At 40.3% G+C, this 16540-nt stretch overlaps 1 protein-coding gene across 1 annotated transcript in view; it reads right to left on the reverse strand.

Annotated features, from left to right (window-relative positions):
• Nucleotides 1-16540, reverse strand: part of LOC131959479 (ryanodine receptor 2-like) — a 241865-nt gene that overhangs the window by 48094 nt on the left and 177231 nt on the right. Inside the window, exons 63-81 of the mRNA XM_059324681.1 lie at nucleotides 15177-15292; nucleotides 14881-14945; nucleotides 14611-14732; nucleotides 14306-14355; nucleotides 12785-12845; nucleotides 11840-12078; nucleotides 11678-11759; nucleotides 10682-10812; nucleotides 10284-10411; nucleotides 8657-8849; nucleotides 7742-7824; nucleotides 7091-7248; nucleotides 6005-6092; nucleotides 5707-5799; nucleotides 5335-5505; nucleotides 3066-3125; nucleotides 2675-2809; nucleotides 1231-1343; nucleotides 1007-1103 (exon numbers count right to left, since the gene is read on the reverse strand). Coding sequence (XP_059180664.1) covers nucleotides 1007-1103; nucleotides 1231-1343; nucleotides 2675-2809; nucleotides 3066-3125; nucleotides 5335-5505; nucleotides 5707-5799; nucleotides 6005-6092; nucleotides 7091-7248; nucleotides 7742-7824; nucleotides 8657-8849; nucleotides 10284-10411; nucleotides 10682-10812; nucleotides 11678-11759; nucleotides 11840-12078; nucleotides 12785-12845; nucleotides 14306-14355; nucleotides 14611-14732; nucleotides 14881-14945; nucleotides 15177-15292 — 2185 coding nt within the window. The remainder of the gene's footprint in view (nucleotides 1-1006; nucleotides 1104-1230; nucleotides 1344-2674; nucleotides 2810-3065; nucleotides 3126-5334; nucleotides 5506-5706; nucleotides 5800-6004; nucleotides 6093-7090; nucleotides 7249-7741; nucleotides 7825-8656; nucleotides 8850-10283; nucleotides 10412-10681; nucleotides 10813-11677; nucleotides 11760-11839; nucleotides 12079-12784; nucleotides 12846-14305; nucleotides 14356-14610; nucleotides 14733-14880; nucleotides 14946-15176; nucleotides 15293-16540) is intronic.

The raw sequence follows: 16540 nt of genomic DNA on the forward strand, positions 1-16540 counted from the left end.
AGAATGCATTCCACTTGCTTAAGACAAAACTTAAGGCAGAAAGACCTGCAAACAAACAACAACTGAAGACAGCTGCAGTCAAGGCCTGGGAAAGCATCACAAAGGAGGAAACCCGGCGCTTGGTGATGTCCATGGGTTCCAGACTTCAGGCAGTCATCGCCTGCAAAGGATTCTCAACAAAATATTCAGAATGAACATTTTATTTATGATTATATTCATTTGTCCAATTACTTTAGGTCCTTTAAAATGAGGGGATTATGTTTGAAAATTGTTGCAATTCCTAAACCCTTCCTTCAATTTTGTTGTGAATACCCTCAAATTAAAGCTGGAATTCTGCACTTCAATTGCATCTCGATTATTTCATTTCAAATCCATTGTGGTAGCGTACAGAACCAAAATTATGAAAATTGTGTCACTGTCCAAATATTTCCGGACCTGACTGTATATATATATATATATATATATATATTTAGCTTACTCAGAAACATCCAATTTCCTTAATTTTCTCAGCACCCCCCAAATTTTTTACAGCGAGGAGATGCACGTGTCCAATGTGGGATACAGTTAGCACACGGCTAATTCACCGATGTTATCGTCCTTTGCCGACTCTTGTAAACCCGAAGCTATCGTATACAGTTAAAACAATATACAGGGGGAAAGATAAGAAGTTAGACTCTAGTTTCACACCACCTAATTAATTGTAAACATAACATGATCATTTATATCAGTAGTTAATGTGAAATTTTGATAGAATGTTAGACAGAAGCTGTCCAATGTGGGATACAGTTAGGTTAATAACCTAAATCTAGGAATTAGTCAGTTTAGAGTGCACCCCTTACATCTATATAGGGAGCGAGTCCTCCTGCATGTTTTTTTACAATTGCCCTGAATGGAAAGTAAGCAGAAGCATATTCAGTTGGTTGCAATCTGCAACCTCACCGCTAGATACCACTTAATCCAACACACGCAAGTAGTCCTTAAAAAGGAATAATTTAAATAAACTAACAGCAAGGTCCTCTATGAGTTTATCTTCAAAGTAGTGTTCTTCTGCCTCAATCCAGGACTTCTCATAGCCCTGCAGGAACAAGTTGACAGCCCGGTGCCTAGTTTGGGGAAGATACGGTAGAAATACAAACTTTCTTAGACGATAAACCAGATGTACAGTTACACACATGTGCACACTTTATATTAATGTATGTGTGTGTTGCCCTGTGTTGGTGCATAACTTACCTGGGCAGGTTATAGAGCGGTGCCATCCTGAAGCATGCCACCACTGCTCTCTTCCTCTGTTTGGACAGCAGTTTGTGCCACACAGCCTTCTTACTGCGCTGAGGATGTTCAACCTAAACACACAAACTGAACCACTCAGCATGGCAGGCTCTCTACTGATGCAGCTCACTACCTGAAGGTCATATTGCCAACATCTCTAGGGCAAGTAGTTCATCCCAACCTCAGCACATATGCCGAAATCCAATTTTTTCGTGCATATGATACACCAATCCTTCCCCCACGTATATGTTTGGAGTTAGTGGTGCCCTCTAGTGGCCGTAGTAATAATGAATGACGCAGAGGTGGGGTATAAAGCACAACAGGTTAGAGCATCTGGGATGGGAGTCAAACAAACCCAGGACTTTCACCCAGGAGAACAGTGAGCATGACCTATGTGAAAACAAAAGTAAACCATGCTGTTTGAAGTAACAGGACTTAAATTACATAAAAACGTGATGCACGAAACTAACCAGTATTCTGAGCGTATATTTCGTCTTACGACAGGGTCCACGTGTGATTTATCAAACGTTTGTATCTCTGTTGATAAATGTGGCGGTTGAAAACAATCATCATTTTGAAGATTACAACACCGCCTTTATTAGCAAAGTGCACCATGACAAATGACTACAAGAGCAACAGGAGCAACAGGCATTCAGGCATCGATACAATAGTTTAAGAACAATTCTCAGACTCAGACGTGTGGACTTCACACTGATTAAAATTTACACGAGCTGAGAGCAGACGTGAGATCTGATCGTACCCTCCACTCACGTCCAAATTGATAAATGCTGAGCCTTGCATAGAAACAATCACACGCCCACTTTCCGCTCACTTTCTGGTGTACGCTCGTTCGATAAATGAAGGCCAATGTCCCTGTAACTACATCACTTCTGACATTCACATGCATTAACTTAACTTTTTAAACTATCTTTTATAACGCCTAACCAGGAACTTTTTTGACCTAACCTTAAAGAAGTATTTTTGTAACTCTAACACAACGAAATGTCAACCTTTTCACAACAGCGTGTCGATCTCCTGCGACCGGTAGGGTTGCTATTTTTGGAAACGCTACTGTGCATATCATATGCACACAAAACTGGATTTTGGTGTATTCGTACGCAGATTGAAGAGAACGGGTTGACTGGTTAATGAATATCATTTGTAAACATCATCTTCTTCAAACAACGGACATGCTTTACTATTTTTTCAGTTGAGGCAACTTAAGTAATAGCCAACCACATCAGCTTTTATAAGAGAAGACTGCAGACCAGCTTGTCTTCATGAAGCACAAATATGATGATACAAAATTGTGGATATTACATGGGGCTCTTCTCCCTCCCTCATTGAAATGCAGAGTTGCTTGTTTCCTGTCATCTTTTATTCTGCGACACACACTCGTACTCACCTGGTCTAAGTGAAAGAGCACATGAGCAATCTCCAGGACTCTCTCCACAGTCTTCACTGGATCAGAAGTGTCCTCATAGTGATTAGGGAGGTCTCTGTACAGAGCCATCTGCCAACGAATAGCTGGGTCCTCCAGCTGTACAAGACAGACACATACAGTCACAAACATAATGAGGAAATGCATTAGAATGTGTGCAGAGGCTTCTACAAGCACACAGTTCAATTATATATGGATTTGAGCTGGATTGTAAACAAAGGTTGCAGCTATTACTATTTGGACTACCCACAACAATAACATTTTAATTTGCAAATATGAAATTTGACCTTATGTTCAGTTTATCCCAAATATACTTACATACAGGCTGTTAATTTTAATCTCACAGTATTCTTACCTTTCCTTGTAAATGGAGATTGTTCTTGATGATCTCTCGGACTTCATCCTCTGTATCTTTCTGTGGAAATTCAGTAAATGTAAGCTGCACTGTGAGACTTGAATAACATATTTAACACTTAAAACAGTGCTTTGCAGGTCTTTACATTTTGAAAGGATTTTAAAAAAATATTAAATAAAATAAAGTGTGAAAATGTTTATCAATCTTAAATTGATTAAAAGACTGTTGACAAGGTGTACATTAACAACTATGTTATGAATAACATACAGCAAGGCAGCCAGTGTGTATCATATTTTCTCTAATCAACAGTAATGACTCAATTAGCCTTGATCTCTTTATCAGATCAATGTTTTTTTTAAGGTGACGCCTCCTCCTTCCGGCAATGTTTCCCCTCCATTTCAGAGATAAACTCTTCCCTCGCTGCTCATCATCATTTCTCACCAGATTGTGCGTCAGATGTGTGAAAAGGAGTGCACCCAGACTTTCCTGCTTTCTTCACTCCCTCTGGATGGAAGCCAGATTTTAGAAAAGTGGTTTGAGTTTTGGAAACTAAAGCCAAAGAAAATGTGGGAGATTGTCTCTATATGTGGCAAGAGGGCCAAGAGTTAAAATTGCCCTGCAGCCCCACATAAAGAGGGACACCTGGTCATCCTAGACCAGCGTGGTATGGGAAGAGCTGTAGGCTGTTGTTCTGCAGCTGCCTGGTGTCATTTGCATATAATGAAGGTAAACACAGTGGAAGGCTGTGAGAAATGGCATTGCACTCTTGACATAGCACTCCACAGAACAGAGGCTCCAGATTTATCATCATATGTGTCTTGCTGCCATCAGATGGTTGCAGGGATTTAATGATCTGAAGGAAGTTATTGTTATTCTGATCACGATTCAAACACATCAATTGGCTGCGGAGGGTTTTATTGACGGAGAATCCGAGAGAGAGAGAGAAAGAGAGAAAGCAAAGGAGCGAAACAGACAAAGACGGGGCGGTACCCTACTAAGATAAAGAGACAAATCATTTTACAACCAGTAAGAAATGTGGGCCTCTCTCCCATCAAAATAACTTATGTTACCTTCTGTATACAAATAATGATCAGCAAGCCAAGTAAAATACAAAAAGCATCTGTTTTGGAGTGATGATTAAATTATGTGTTTATTTATTTTTCTATCATCAATTAATTAGTGAGGCAACTTAAAAATCAAAGTGACCATTTGACCCTGAAATTCAAGTGAGGGATATTATCTATGAAGTTGTAGAGATGATCAAGTCAAGTGGTTCATATAGCCCAGGGGTGGGCAATTAATTTTCTCAAGGGGCCACAAGACCAATACCACGAAGGTTGCGGGGTCAGGACCAAAACTCAATTCACACAAAACTAAATTCTGCTTAATATTAATTTAATCGCTTTATAAAATACAGTAAATTATCTGGTTTTGAGCTGCTACTGATAAGAATACATGTTATGATAAGACTGTTAATGTGGAGTAAATCAAATATAGCTGTAAAAAGTAGTAAATATGTTCACTATATCACTTTTCCATTTATAACTGTAAATGACCTTTAGCAAGGTTCCTATTGGTGTTTCTGTATTATATAGCTTGTTTTTTCATGTTTGTAAATTTTCGAGTTGTTTTACAATGTTGTGATGCTTTTATTTTGAAAAGGCGCCATCCAGTGTGAAATGGGTGCTTTTATTTTGAAATGTAGTGACAGGATATAACAGGTAGAGCGGTAAAAATTTAAAATGAACAGTAAATAATAATGAGTGCTTCGTAACTCATATAAAGTTGATATATAGTATGGAAAAGGCTTCTATAGTGGCTGGCTGACAGGAACAAGTTGGCTGCCTACTGTTAAAGTTTATTTTCTTCTGTCATATATATTAGTAGCTATATTTGTTGTCTTAAATATAGTAAAAGTGCTTGTTTGCTCAAGTACTAATGCTAATGTTTGTTAGCTCTTACGGTGGATTCACAAGGTGACCAAGGAATGTCTTATTTTTATGTTCATGGAGCTACGATTTTAAATAAATCTTGTGAACTATCAGTTTAAGATTCGAGTCTTTGCAGGTGGGTACGTAAACTGGCTTCAAAATAAAAGCACTGCGTTGTATTGATTTCTAATTTCTGGGTAACCTCATGCGGGCCGGACGAGGACAGACAACGGGCCGGATGTGGCCTGCGGGCCGCCCAATGCCCAGGTGTGATATAGGCCCTTGTCTCATAGCATGTGAGAAAAGAGCAAATTTCAAAAGACAGATGCATTTCCGACCTGGTTGAAGCGGTTCTTTGCCAGTGCAATGAGCTCTTGTTCTCCAGGGGCGCAGATGTTGAGTCCAACAGGCAGCAGGCGCTTCAGAGTGGCAACGATAAGACTCGTCTGCATCGAGTATCGATCCCCCTTCCTCTTCATCTTCTTCCTCTCCTGGTCTGAAACTATTCCCTGAGGCAAAGTCAAATATCAGAAGACAAATAAAATGCACACACAGGTCTATGACGTGTCAGGTTGTGTTCTTCCTTATGTTCAGAATAGCTGTATGTAGAATTCAGATATCAAATGGCGGTGGCTGAGCCGCACATAGCAAGTAAAACACAGTGATGATATGTAAAGGTTGGTTCACTCCTTTTCTCCATGTTTCCGTACCTTTGACATCTTACACTTGGTGTCAGTGATGAGGAAGGACATGTTATTGATTTCATTCTGGACCACAAAGTTCTGCTCCTCTCTCTTGAAGTTCTGCAGAAAGATGTCAACATTAAACTACCTGATACTGTATCAGCTTCAGGCTCTTTGGTTGAAAAAGAAAAAAGGTCATATTTATTTTCAAATACATTGTGTTGGTTAAGTGAGAGTGAAAAGCCCATGACCTCTCACATTGTGTTGAATTCAAAACATACCGTAATCCTTTTGAATCAGCTGCATGTTATAGTGTTTTTCTTACATGAGACTTGGCCCAGAAGATGAAAACCTCAGCCACCATGCGGAATAGCTCTTCAGCCTCTGGGTTGGACTCTTTCAGCCATCTGGCCCTGTCACAATATGAAGGCAGTTATATTGTTATATTGGTACTTCTTAAAGGCTTCCTGTGGAGTTTTGGACCTCTAGTAGCACTATGGAGCTGTTTTTCTATGAGAAATACACTAGTGCATGAACGTTACAGAATACACAGTCCTACCAATGGTGTTACACTATTCTACAGGTCAACAGGTGGCATTACCATGCCAAGATATGCAGTAAAGACAGGGAAGAAGATGACTACCAGCTACTTAACATGGAAGTAAACAATGCTGGATTTACACAATGCATTGTTGTTTATAGTGGTGAAATTAAAGATAACTTCTGTTTGATTGACAGGTAGTCCAAAATACAGCCGCCCGCCTGCTGGCTGGAAAGAAACGGCATGAGCACATTACCCCCATCCTTGCATCTTTGCACTGGCTACCTGTAAATTAGGATCCAGTTTAAGGTTTTATTAATTGTTTTTAAGTGCTTAAATGGTATATATCAGAGCTTTTAAAACCCTGCAGTACTTCCAGAGCACTAGGTGGTCTAACAGCTGCTCCTGGTCGTACCGCGGTCCAGACTCTGTACTTGTGGGGACAGAGTCTTCTCTGTGGAACAGCCTACCTCTCCAGGTCAGAGCTGCACAGTCTGTCGAGCACTTTAAAACATTATTAAAAAACTATTAATTCTCCTTGGCTTTAAGAATCCTTGTTTTTTTTATTTTTACTTTTTTACTCTTTTATTTTATTTTTTAACTCTAACTCTGTTTTTAGAGTGAGTTTTTATTACTATTTTATTGTTTTACTGTTTTATTGTTTTCATTGTTTTTATTTATTACTATATTTGTGTATGATTTTTATTGTATTTTAATAACTGTACAGCACTTTGGTCAATTGAGGTTGTTTTTAAATGTGCTCTATAAATAAACTTTGACTTGACTTGATTACAAGAAAACTCCACAGGGCCCCTTTAAGCATAAAAATTACTTGTGTTTTGCTGGAACCATCCGATCATTGCACTGTACCTGTTGTAGTCAACAAATCGTATGAGTAGAGGGTAGAAGGCATAGAGGTCTCTGACCAGTATGGTGAACTGGTCCATGATGAGTAGCTCTGTCTCTGACATCTCACCCCTCCCCTCGGCCTTGCTCTGTTCCTCATCCATCAGCACAACTGCTGCTTTCTACGGGACACATTCATAGACAGCTTCCTCTCAGTTTCAATTATATATATTTGGTGGTCTTAGTAGTGATGGACGTACAGACTTACAGTAAAAAAGAACAACCCATTGGTTGCACATATATTATTACGGTTATGTAAGGGTTAATGCCCAAAGAGGAGTCCATTATTAGGAATTAATTGACGATGGGGAAAACAATAATCCCTCATTATGGACACCTCGAAGGCTTACACCGTGGTCACTTGCCTTGCCAAAACCCCCCAATCAAGACTAGTTAGGGCCTCGGGGCAATCGCACCGAGCACTGGTCCAATACAGCAGCAGACATAAGTCGCGAAAAACTGCCCAAAATTTTGCATTGAAATGAATGGGACAGCCAACAAAAAATGAGCGAAAAAGAACAATAATTGGAGATTTTCTGTGTAAGTTATTTAAGTTCACCAATATTCTAATGGACCACATCATCTTTGAACACATAATAAAATCACAAGACTCACTTTTTTTAGTTTCTCCATCAGAGGCAGGAAGTGGGTCTTGAGCAGCTGGGCTTTGGCCTTGCTGATGATTGGCTGAGAGAAGACTTAGAAGAAGGGACAGAGATGGGGTTCAGTGACTTAGCATACAACGATGAATTGTAGCATCACTGTTTGAATGTGTTTTTAGTGAACAAACAAACATACAATGATAAATACATACAGAGAGAGAGAGAGAGAGAGAGAGAGAGAGAGAGAGAGAGAGAGAGAGCATACTGTGGGAAAACACACACACATAAGTGGTAAATGGAGTGCACTTATATATCGCTTTTATCCAAAGCGCTTTACAGTACACACTACACTCATTCACCCGTTCACACACACATTCATACTGGTGGCAACCCTAAACGGTGCCACCTGCCACCATCGGGAGTTCATTCACACACCGATGAACACAGCATCAGGAGCAATTTGAGGTTCAGTATCTTGCTCAAGGATACTTCAACATGTAGGCTGCCATGATCTGCGGCTGTGGCTCAGTTGGTAGAGTGGTCACCAATTGATCGAAGGGTTGGTGGTTCAAGATACTGAACCTCAAATTGCTCCCGATGCTGCGTTCATCGGTGTGTGAATGAATTCCTAATGGTGGCAGGTGGGCCTCTGCCACCAGTATGAATGTGTGTGTGAATGGTTGATGAGCGCAGTTTGTAGTTTAAAGCTCTTTGAGTGGTCGCAAAGCGACTAGAAAAGCGATATATAAGTGCAGGTCCATTTATCATTTACCATTACCATCTGGGATCGAGCCACCGACCATCTGATCAATGGAAGACCGCTCTACCAACTGAGCCACAGCCGCCACCATACACACAGACACAGACAGACATACAGACACACAGACACAGACACACACACACACACACAGTATGTTGCCATGTGTACCAGCTAGTCTTTTCATCCAGGCCCCTTCATCTATTCCCAGGTTGTTGTAGATAATCTTCAGAATGTTTCCCAGCAGAGTGTTCATGTGTTCAGAAGTGACAGAGGTGCAGCAGCTGTCAGCTTTGTCTGGGTTGTTCTCGGGTCCATGTTCCCACCAGTGAGACATGTAGCTGCATAGCATTGGCAACACCACCTACCGAAAACAATAAATATATACTTATGGTGATGAAATAACTCACTTTCCCATCCTGACATAATGCCTCGTAAACAATGATACTCCCTAACATGATAAAGAAGATAGCAGATAGAGTGGTCAATGTGATTTTGTGGACAGTGTTTTAGAGGAATAGTTAATGGTAGTGTCTAATATGATTATCGTGGATATTAGTAATTTCCAAGTTATAAAAACAAGTAATATTATGCTTAATGATATAATAACCTTACAGCCAATCCCCAGTGGATGCGTTTTAGAGGCGTTTTTGACATTTGTCACTTGCGCGTCTCACAGATCAAATAGGATTCCATTTTTATTAACTGTGTCAATGCACACTGAGGGCATGAGAGGTACTTCTCACTGAGACCACAGCATGTTTTACGTGTCAAGTCTATTTTTTTTGGCGTATAGAGGCACGTTTTCTACATAGGCCACGTTCAGACTGCCAGCCAAAATCCGATTTTTAGCCCATCCAGATTGGAACTGAATGGCTCTTTTGAAGTCTGAACAGTCACAAATCACATGAAATCCGATTTTTGCGAACCGGATCGAAACCACCTTCCGGAGGTAGTTTCAGATCGCATTTGGACAGATGCGTCTCAGTCTGAACCGCTCCAAACACTCAGATCGGTTTTGACTGTCCGTGACGTCACTCTCCGCCGCACGCGTAGCGCCGGCAGCGCGGAGACGAGGTGTCCACCGGCAGCCACGTCGTGACGACGTCAGACGCACTGACGTTACTATGGCAACCTGTCAGATCAGTCAATAATGTGGCCCAGTCTGAACAGAGCCATATCCGATTTGGACACTTGCTAAAAATAGTGTGGACAGTCAGCCCTAAAAATCTGATTTGAGTAGGAATCTGATTTGAATCAGATTCGCCTGTAGTTTGAACGCGGTCATAGAAAGCTGCTTAAATCACACAAATATCTGCTGTATATGTGTTTGAACATATTAACCTCATGTTTATTGATTAATCAAGGCTCCTGGTCTGACAGGTTACGCTTCATTTAACGGGGCAGAAGATAGGTTCGGTGTTGATTGTACGATAGGATGTATATTTTCCTCACTCATGACTCACTCAGTTAATCACATACACACCCGTGTGTAGGGCTGACCTCCAGCGATCAGCCAAAAATGAATAGTCCAATAAGGTTTAAGTAAAGTTTTATTCATCTCTATGGGGAAATCAATCCCCATGTTTAACCCGTTTTACTATTTAGCAGCAATAGGCAGCCAACAATGCAGAGGACCATTTCTACGGTGAAATCTTGGTTTAAGTGTCGATGGAAACAGTATTTCTAATATCTAACATGGATGATTTTAGGATAACAAGGAACCCCAGGGATATGGGAACAACAGATGCAAGATTGATGTGCATTTTTAAGTTTGGTAGTTAGATTTATATCCTACCTCCATGACATGGGGCATCTGAGTGTATCTCATGCCAGACTCTGCCAACTCCATGATCTCTTCCAGACACTTCTCCAAGTTTGGGATCAAAGGACAAACCTCCCCTACCTGCCCTGGTAGACCTAGAGCTGAGGGGTGAAAAGAGGTGTTTATTTCTTCCTGACTGGTTCAACTTCTACACAGCATCAGCAAATGACCCGACTGTTATTACTCTGTCATCTGAGTAGTAAACACACAGTAGCATGCAATGTGCTCAGTTACATATAGATATGACATTTTCAGAGGATACAATTACTTAAGGACTTGCATTAATTATTATTTCTTGGTGGAATTTCAGCCCCCCCTATTTGTTCCACAAAGCAGCTGAACAGTGCAATAAAAACATCATTCATTAGTACCCGATCTGTCTTTAGTTCCTTTGCTGTTGTAGATGGAGAAGCTGTTGAACTTGTTGATGAGAGGCTCAAGAAATGCAACAGGAAATGCTGCTGAGAAGGCAGCTAAACACTTCCCTAATGCCGGACGCTGTCTGGAGAGAAGGAAGAGAGGAAAGAAGGTAAACAAAGCATTATTTCATTATTATTACTTTCATCATCAATCATGTATTTTGTTTTTGATAAATTGATATATCATTGAGTAATCAATGTCAAAAAGAATTAGCAAAATATCAGCAATATGTATATTTTGTGTAAACATGCTGGAACTAATACTTTTAGTAATAACAGTGGTGGAAGACGTATTCAGATATCTTACTTTAGTAAAAGTACTAGTATCATACAGTGAAATTACTCCACTACAAGTCAAATTAAATCTCAGCCTAAAAAGTCACTAAAGCTGGCAGCTAAATCTAGTGGAGTAAAAAGTACAATATTTGTTTCTAAAAGGGAGTGGAGAAGAAGTATAAAAGAAAATGAATTAAAAATATTCAAGTAAAGTACAATTAACTCAAAATTGTATTTAAGTACAGTACTTGAGTAGATTTCTTTAGCTACTTTGAACAACTGAGTAATAATCAGGAAACACAAAATTGGGAATTTGTAAATAAACAGGTTCCCTTTCTTAGCATTCATTTGAGCATGCTAAACAGAGAACCGGGGTTACGAAAGTAACCTACAGTTTTATTGTCTTGGTGGTCTTGCAGCAGTTCGTAGAAATACCATCAAGTGTTGTTAAATGCTTCTGTTGTTTCTTAGATTACCTACTCCCTACTTACATCAATTTAATCACCTTAATTTTCTGGTTGGAGAAAAAAATAAGAATGATTAATCCCAATTGGAAAATGTATTTTTCTTTTTCATTCCATGCCAATTTAGACACCCATAGCCACACAAACAGGCCAAATCCAAAGACTCATGCAGTTGGAGAGAAGTTAGTCATTAGATTGTTTACTGTACCTCTCTACATAGATGCTTTTGTTGGTGCCAAGAAAATAGAGACTGTTGAGGATTCTGTAGCAAGAAACCTGGACATCATCCACTGTAAGAAGAGAAACACTGATTGTTAAGACTTCACCTGTTATGCCTCAATAAAAAAAAAAATGAGTACCATGTACGCACATATGAGGTCTTCTCCAAACATGTTCTGTCCAATATGTTCAAACAGCGAAGAGAGGACAGGCAGCAGGGCGAAAGTGGTGTAGTTTATGATCTGAGTGACACCTCGCGGCTGCTCTCTGCTGTGGGTGAACTGGCCCAGCTTCAGGTTCTCCTGCGTCTTCTCCAGATCTTCTGCTGCACTATCGAAGTACAACCTCAGTGCTGCCTTCACTGACTCCAGACCAGTCTTCATCACTGTCCTGTTATATGGGGAGAGTTTGGTTTTACATGACTATCCTTCGAGAGACTTCCTCCACCCACACTGCAAAAAAGGTGTGTCTAAAGACAAGATAAAAACACTAAATCTGAGGGAAATGATCCTGCTGCATAGACAGATAATTTCAGTTGACAAGATTTCTTAAATTCTTAAATTATGATTATTAAATCTAGAAATAAGCATGTTGTACGCTTAAAATAAGAAATTAACTCTTAAAACAAGATAAATGAAAGCTGCAAGCAGCGATGAACTGGCCCGAGCAGAGTGCACTGACAATTATTTGTTTCTTACGAAGATAAAAAAAACTTTAGATTTAGAATTGTTAGATAATTTATCTTGTTTTAAGAAAAAAAAAAGAAACTTTTGTTAAAATGAAGTGGATTTCTATCGAAATTCAGATTTGCTGTAATAAGCCACACACACTTTAATAAATAAATTGCTAGATATAACCTTTTTGTATTTGTGACGCCCCCCTAGAGGTGAAATTTAATGCAATAAGCTAAGTGACAACTCTTCAGGTTGATAACATGTTCATGAGTTAAACATTGTGGGGACTTTTGTCCCCATAAGGAAGACGAGTCCGCACAACGTGACTATGTAAACAGATGTATGTCCCCACAACATGAGTTAAACACAGCCTGCCCCCCACACACACATCAATGAAAACCTCAGTTCATGTTTTTCCTTACCTGGCATCCAGGCTTTGCCCCAATATCTGCAGGCAGTTGACGATGGATGTGGCATTGTTACCTGAAACGTAAAGAGGATCACATAATAAACAGGAATCCCTGTGTACACATTGGTTAGTGTTTGACATTCCTATCTGTAAGGGGTGTAAAGTGTCAACAAAAAAACATCCCTGTTCAAACTAATAGGAGCTGTCCGTCTGTGGAAAACAACTCTGAAAAATCACACTTGTGCTTGAGTAAGTAACACAACAGCATCACATTCATAGAAAGATGTTCCTTTCAAAATAAAGGTTTCAAAAGTTCAAAGTGGACTCACTAGACGTTTATGAATTCTGAGCCGCTTTCATTAATGGCAACAGTAATAGAAAAGCAAAAATCCTTAATTTTACAAATAACAAAAATAATTTTACTTGCCCAATATGACTGTTTAGTAAGTCTTAGTCCTCAAAGGTGGAACATCTTTTTACTTTGAGGGGAATGAGCTCAGCATTTGGATACAACTAGTTGCAATACACAACACACAACACACAACACACACAGCTGCTGAAGAGAAGATGAGTTTACACACTCCTACCATATCATGCATGCATGCCAGCACAGCACCACACACACACCTATCTGTGTTTCAGTCCCACACCAACATGCTACTGTCAATGACAGTAACAATAGAGGACAACTTATTCTATAATGTGTTCCTGAAGTAGTATCAACGGAAAGCAAGTTTAGCAGTTTTCAGTATTGATGCAAAAATATTGGTTGAACAAATTTGTGAAACAATAAACCAGCATTCTTGCCTCACAGCAAGAGGTTCGCTGGTTCGACTCCAGCCTGCGGCTCTTCTGTGTGGAGTTTGTATGTTCTCCCCTTGTCAGCGTGGGTTCTATCCGGGTACTCTGGCTTCCTCCCACAGTCCAAAAACATGCACTTGGTGACTCTAAATTGCCCGTAGGAGTGAATGAGAGCTTGCTTGTTTGTCTCTATGTGTCAGCCCTGTGACGGTCTGGCGACCTGTCCAGGGTGTACTCCGCCGCTCGCCCAATGTCAGCTGGGATCGGCTCAAGCCTCCACGTCATGAGTGCGGATAAACGGTTAACGAGAATGAATGAATGAATTCCTTGAGGTCTGGCTTTACTCTTTAAAAGGTAACATTTACAGTTTTTGACCACTAGTAGAGGTAGATACACATCATGTTTACTACCAGAAGAGGGGTCTGCAACAACTGACGTCTGTCTACTTGGGGCAGCATTTACAGGTTTTTAACACACAACACTGACATATCACCTTTTTGTGATTTTACCACTTTCAGTTGCAGTGGTACATGCAGAGTGGCAGTGGCTCGGAAGCTGAAGTGGGCCATCCATAAAGTGTATCTAATGCTATAAGGCAATGGCGTTTGTCCCTTAGAACGGGAACAGCTAGAGATATTGCTTCATATGAAACCATTCATACTGCACTTATATTCACTCAGAACAACAGCAGAGAAGGGGCAAAAGTGGAAGTACGAGGCATGAATGTCCTTACCAAATAAGGATATCCTATGTCTGACAAGAACTCCCAGTTTGCAGAAAAGACTGGAAGGATTCAATGTAAGGTGAGAGAAGGAGGTAGAGAGGAAAGCAGAGAAAAACATCAAAGAGAAGCGTGAGACAATGGACCCAGAGAAAGACAAAGACAGAGCAGAAGAGATATAAAGGCACACAGCCTGTCATACACATGTAGTAAATTAGAAATAGTATCCATCAAACAGTCATGATCGTATTCAACAAAAAGCTATCTATCTATCTATCTATCTTTCTATCTATCTATCTATCTATCTATCTACTCGCCTGGTCACCATCTCCTTCTCCTTGTTGGAGGCATGGCCTCCGCTGCTGATTGGATGGATGGCTGTGGACAGGAAGTACAACCTGTGGTTTTTAAAGTACTGATCCACCAATGGCAGGACGACCTGAGGGATAAATGGTATAAATACACAGCGAAATTAGAAAAAAAAATTGGTCTCATAATGGGCATTCCATGTACAGAAAAAAGACACAAACAAACAAAAGAAAAGAAAACATACCAAAATACCCAATAACGTAAAGATGCGTTCTGACCTTTCCAAAGAACTTAATCTGTTGTTCGTGAGGAATTTTCTCCCCCTTTGGTCTTGTTCCCAGATCTAAATGAAGGGCGGAACACAATCAAATAAAAGGTAGAATAGATTTACATGGAACAATCTATGTAGTTCAATTTGTGGTGCAAAAAGTGCATTGTAAAAAGTACTTTGAGAGATTCATAAAGCTAGTGCAGAGAGCAGTTACACACAGCACATGGAATGGACTTTGCATTACATTAGTTTGAATTCTATCATTTGCTTATTATTCACTGAGTAACAGTAAAAAAGTCTCACCAAACTCCATCATGTGTTGGTGTGCCTGGTCTACGTATGTGATGAGCTGCTGGAGGAAGGTGTAGGCAAATCGTTTCTCTATAGCTGGAGTGTCCAGCTCCTGGGACTTCACACCTCTGGAAACAACACACACACACTCTTAAAGGAATGTTTGTCATTATCCAGATTCATGTGAAAGGATAAGTATCAATTTCATATCTGTAACCAAGCTAAACTCATCCTCGACCTAACTCTGCACGGGATGCACAAGACTTGAAGTAGGGTGATCAGGAGAAAACATACCTTCCAAAAACTGTGAAGTGGTCTTTAACAGTTATTAATTTACACTAGTGGTCGACCGCTACGGGTTTTTTAAGGCCGATGCCGATACCGTTTGTATCGGCACTCCGTTTGGTCTTCCTTTTTCACTGCGCCACTTCCAGAGTCAGTCGACAAAAACACTCTTTTTCCACGCAAGCAACAAGACATGACAACTTCTTTGTCTTTTAAAATGTTTACTTAAAACAACATAGTAAATTACAAGTCTGACGCACGGTCAAAAGACTGTGTTGCTTCCACCAGTCAGTTACCGTAGTTACCACTATATAGTGACATCACAATTGAAACATTTTTAACCCTTTAAACATTACTAATTGTATATTTTAAACTAACATACTCTAAGCATTGCATGAATTACAATGAAATTATCATCATTCATTTTTAACTATTTTTAACTTAAATTATTATTGCTGAAATAGCCCTTTCACCGATTATTTTGACATCAGTCTTAACTAGGGATGGGTACCGAATTCGGTACTTTTATAGGTACCGACCCAATTCCGTCGGTACTACCGAGTACCGATTCATGTAAAATCAAACGGTACCATGTTTCGGTACCTAAACGGCGTTAACTTTAAACTAATCATTGATTTCAACCCGTTTTCATTTGACGTCTTTGATTAACAAGCGTGCTGACGATCGCACTATTTTTTTAAATTTATTTACCTCCTCGTCTGGTCCTGTCTGCTCACCGCGGCCGCTAACTGCTGCCCTCTTCCACCGCGGAGCAGAGACCAACAGCCGGCTCTAGGTCTTCTAGCCGCCAGCTGCTATCTCTCCAATGTCTCTACCCGGGCTTGGCCTTCGTCTGCCTCCAGATTGGACCTTCCTTACTCCGTTTGCTCTCTCCATTCATCCGTAGACTAGTCATTAGCAGCTAGCAGCTAGCTGCTGCATCTCTGGTCCTCCGCTAATACTCCGCTCTTCAACTCAGGAATATTACCTGCCACTTTACTCCAAACTGCCCCGCTGAAATTAAATCCCTCGGACTCCTGCGTCATCCCCGATATGTGCACAGAGCAGCCCGACTCAACTTTGTTTATTCC

The sequence above is a fragment of the Centropristis striata genome, chromosome 21, assembly GCF_030273125.1.
Source record: "Centropristis striata isolate RG_2023a ecotype Rhode Island chromosome 21, C.striata_1.0, whole genome shotgun sequence".
In the NCBI taxonomy this organism is placed as follows: Eukaryota; Metazoa; Chordata; class Actinopteri; order Perciformes; family Serranidae; genus Centropristis; species Centropristis striata.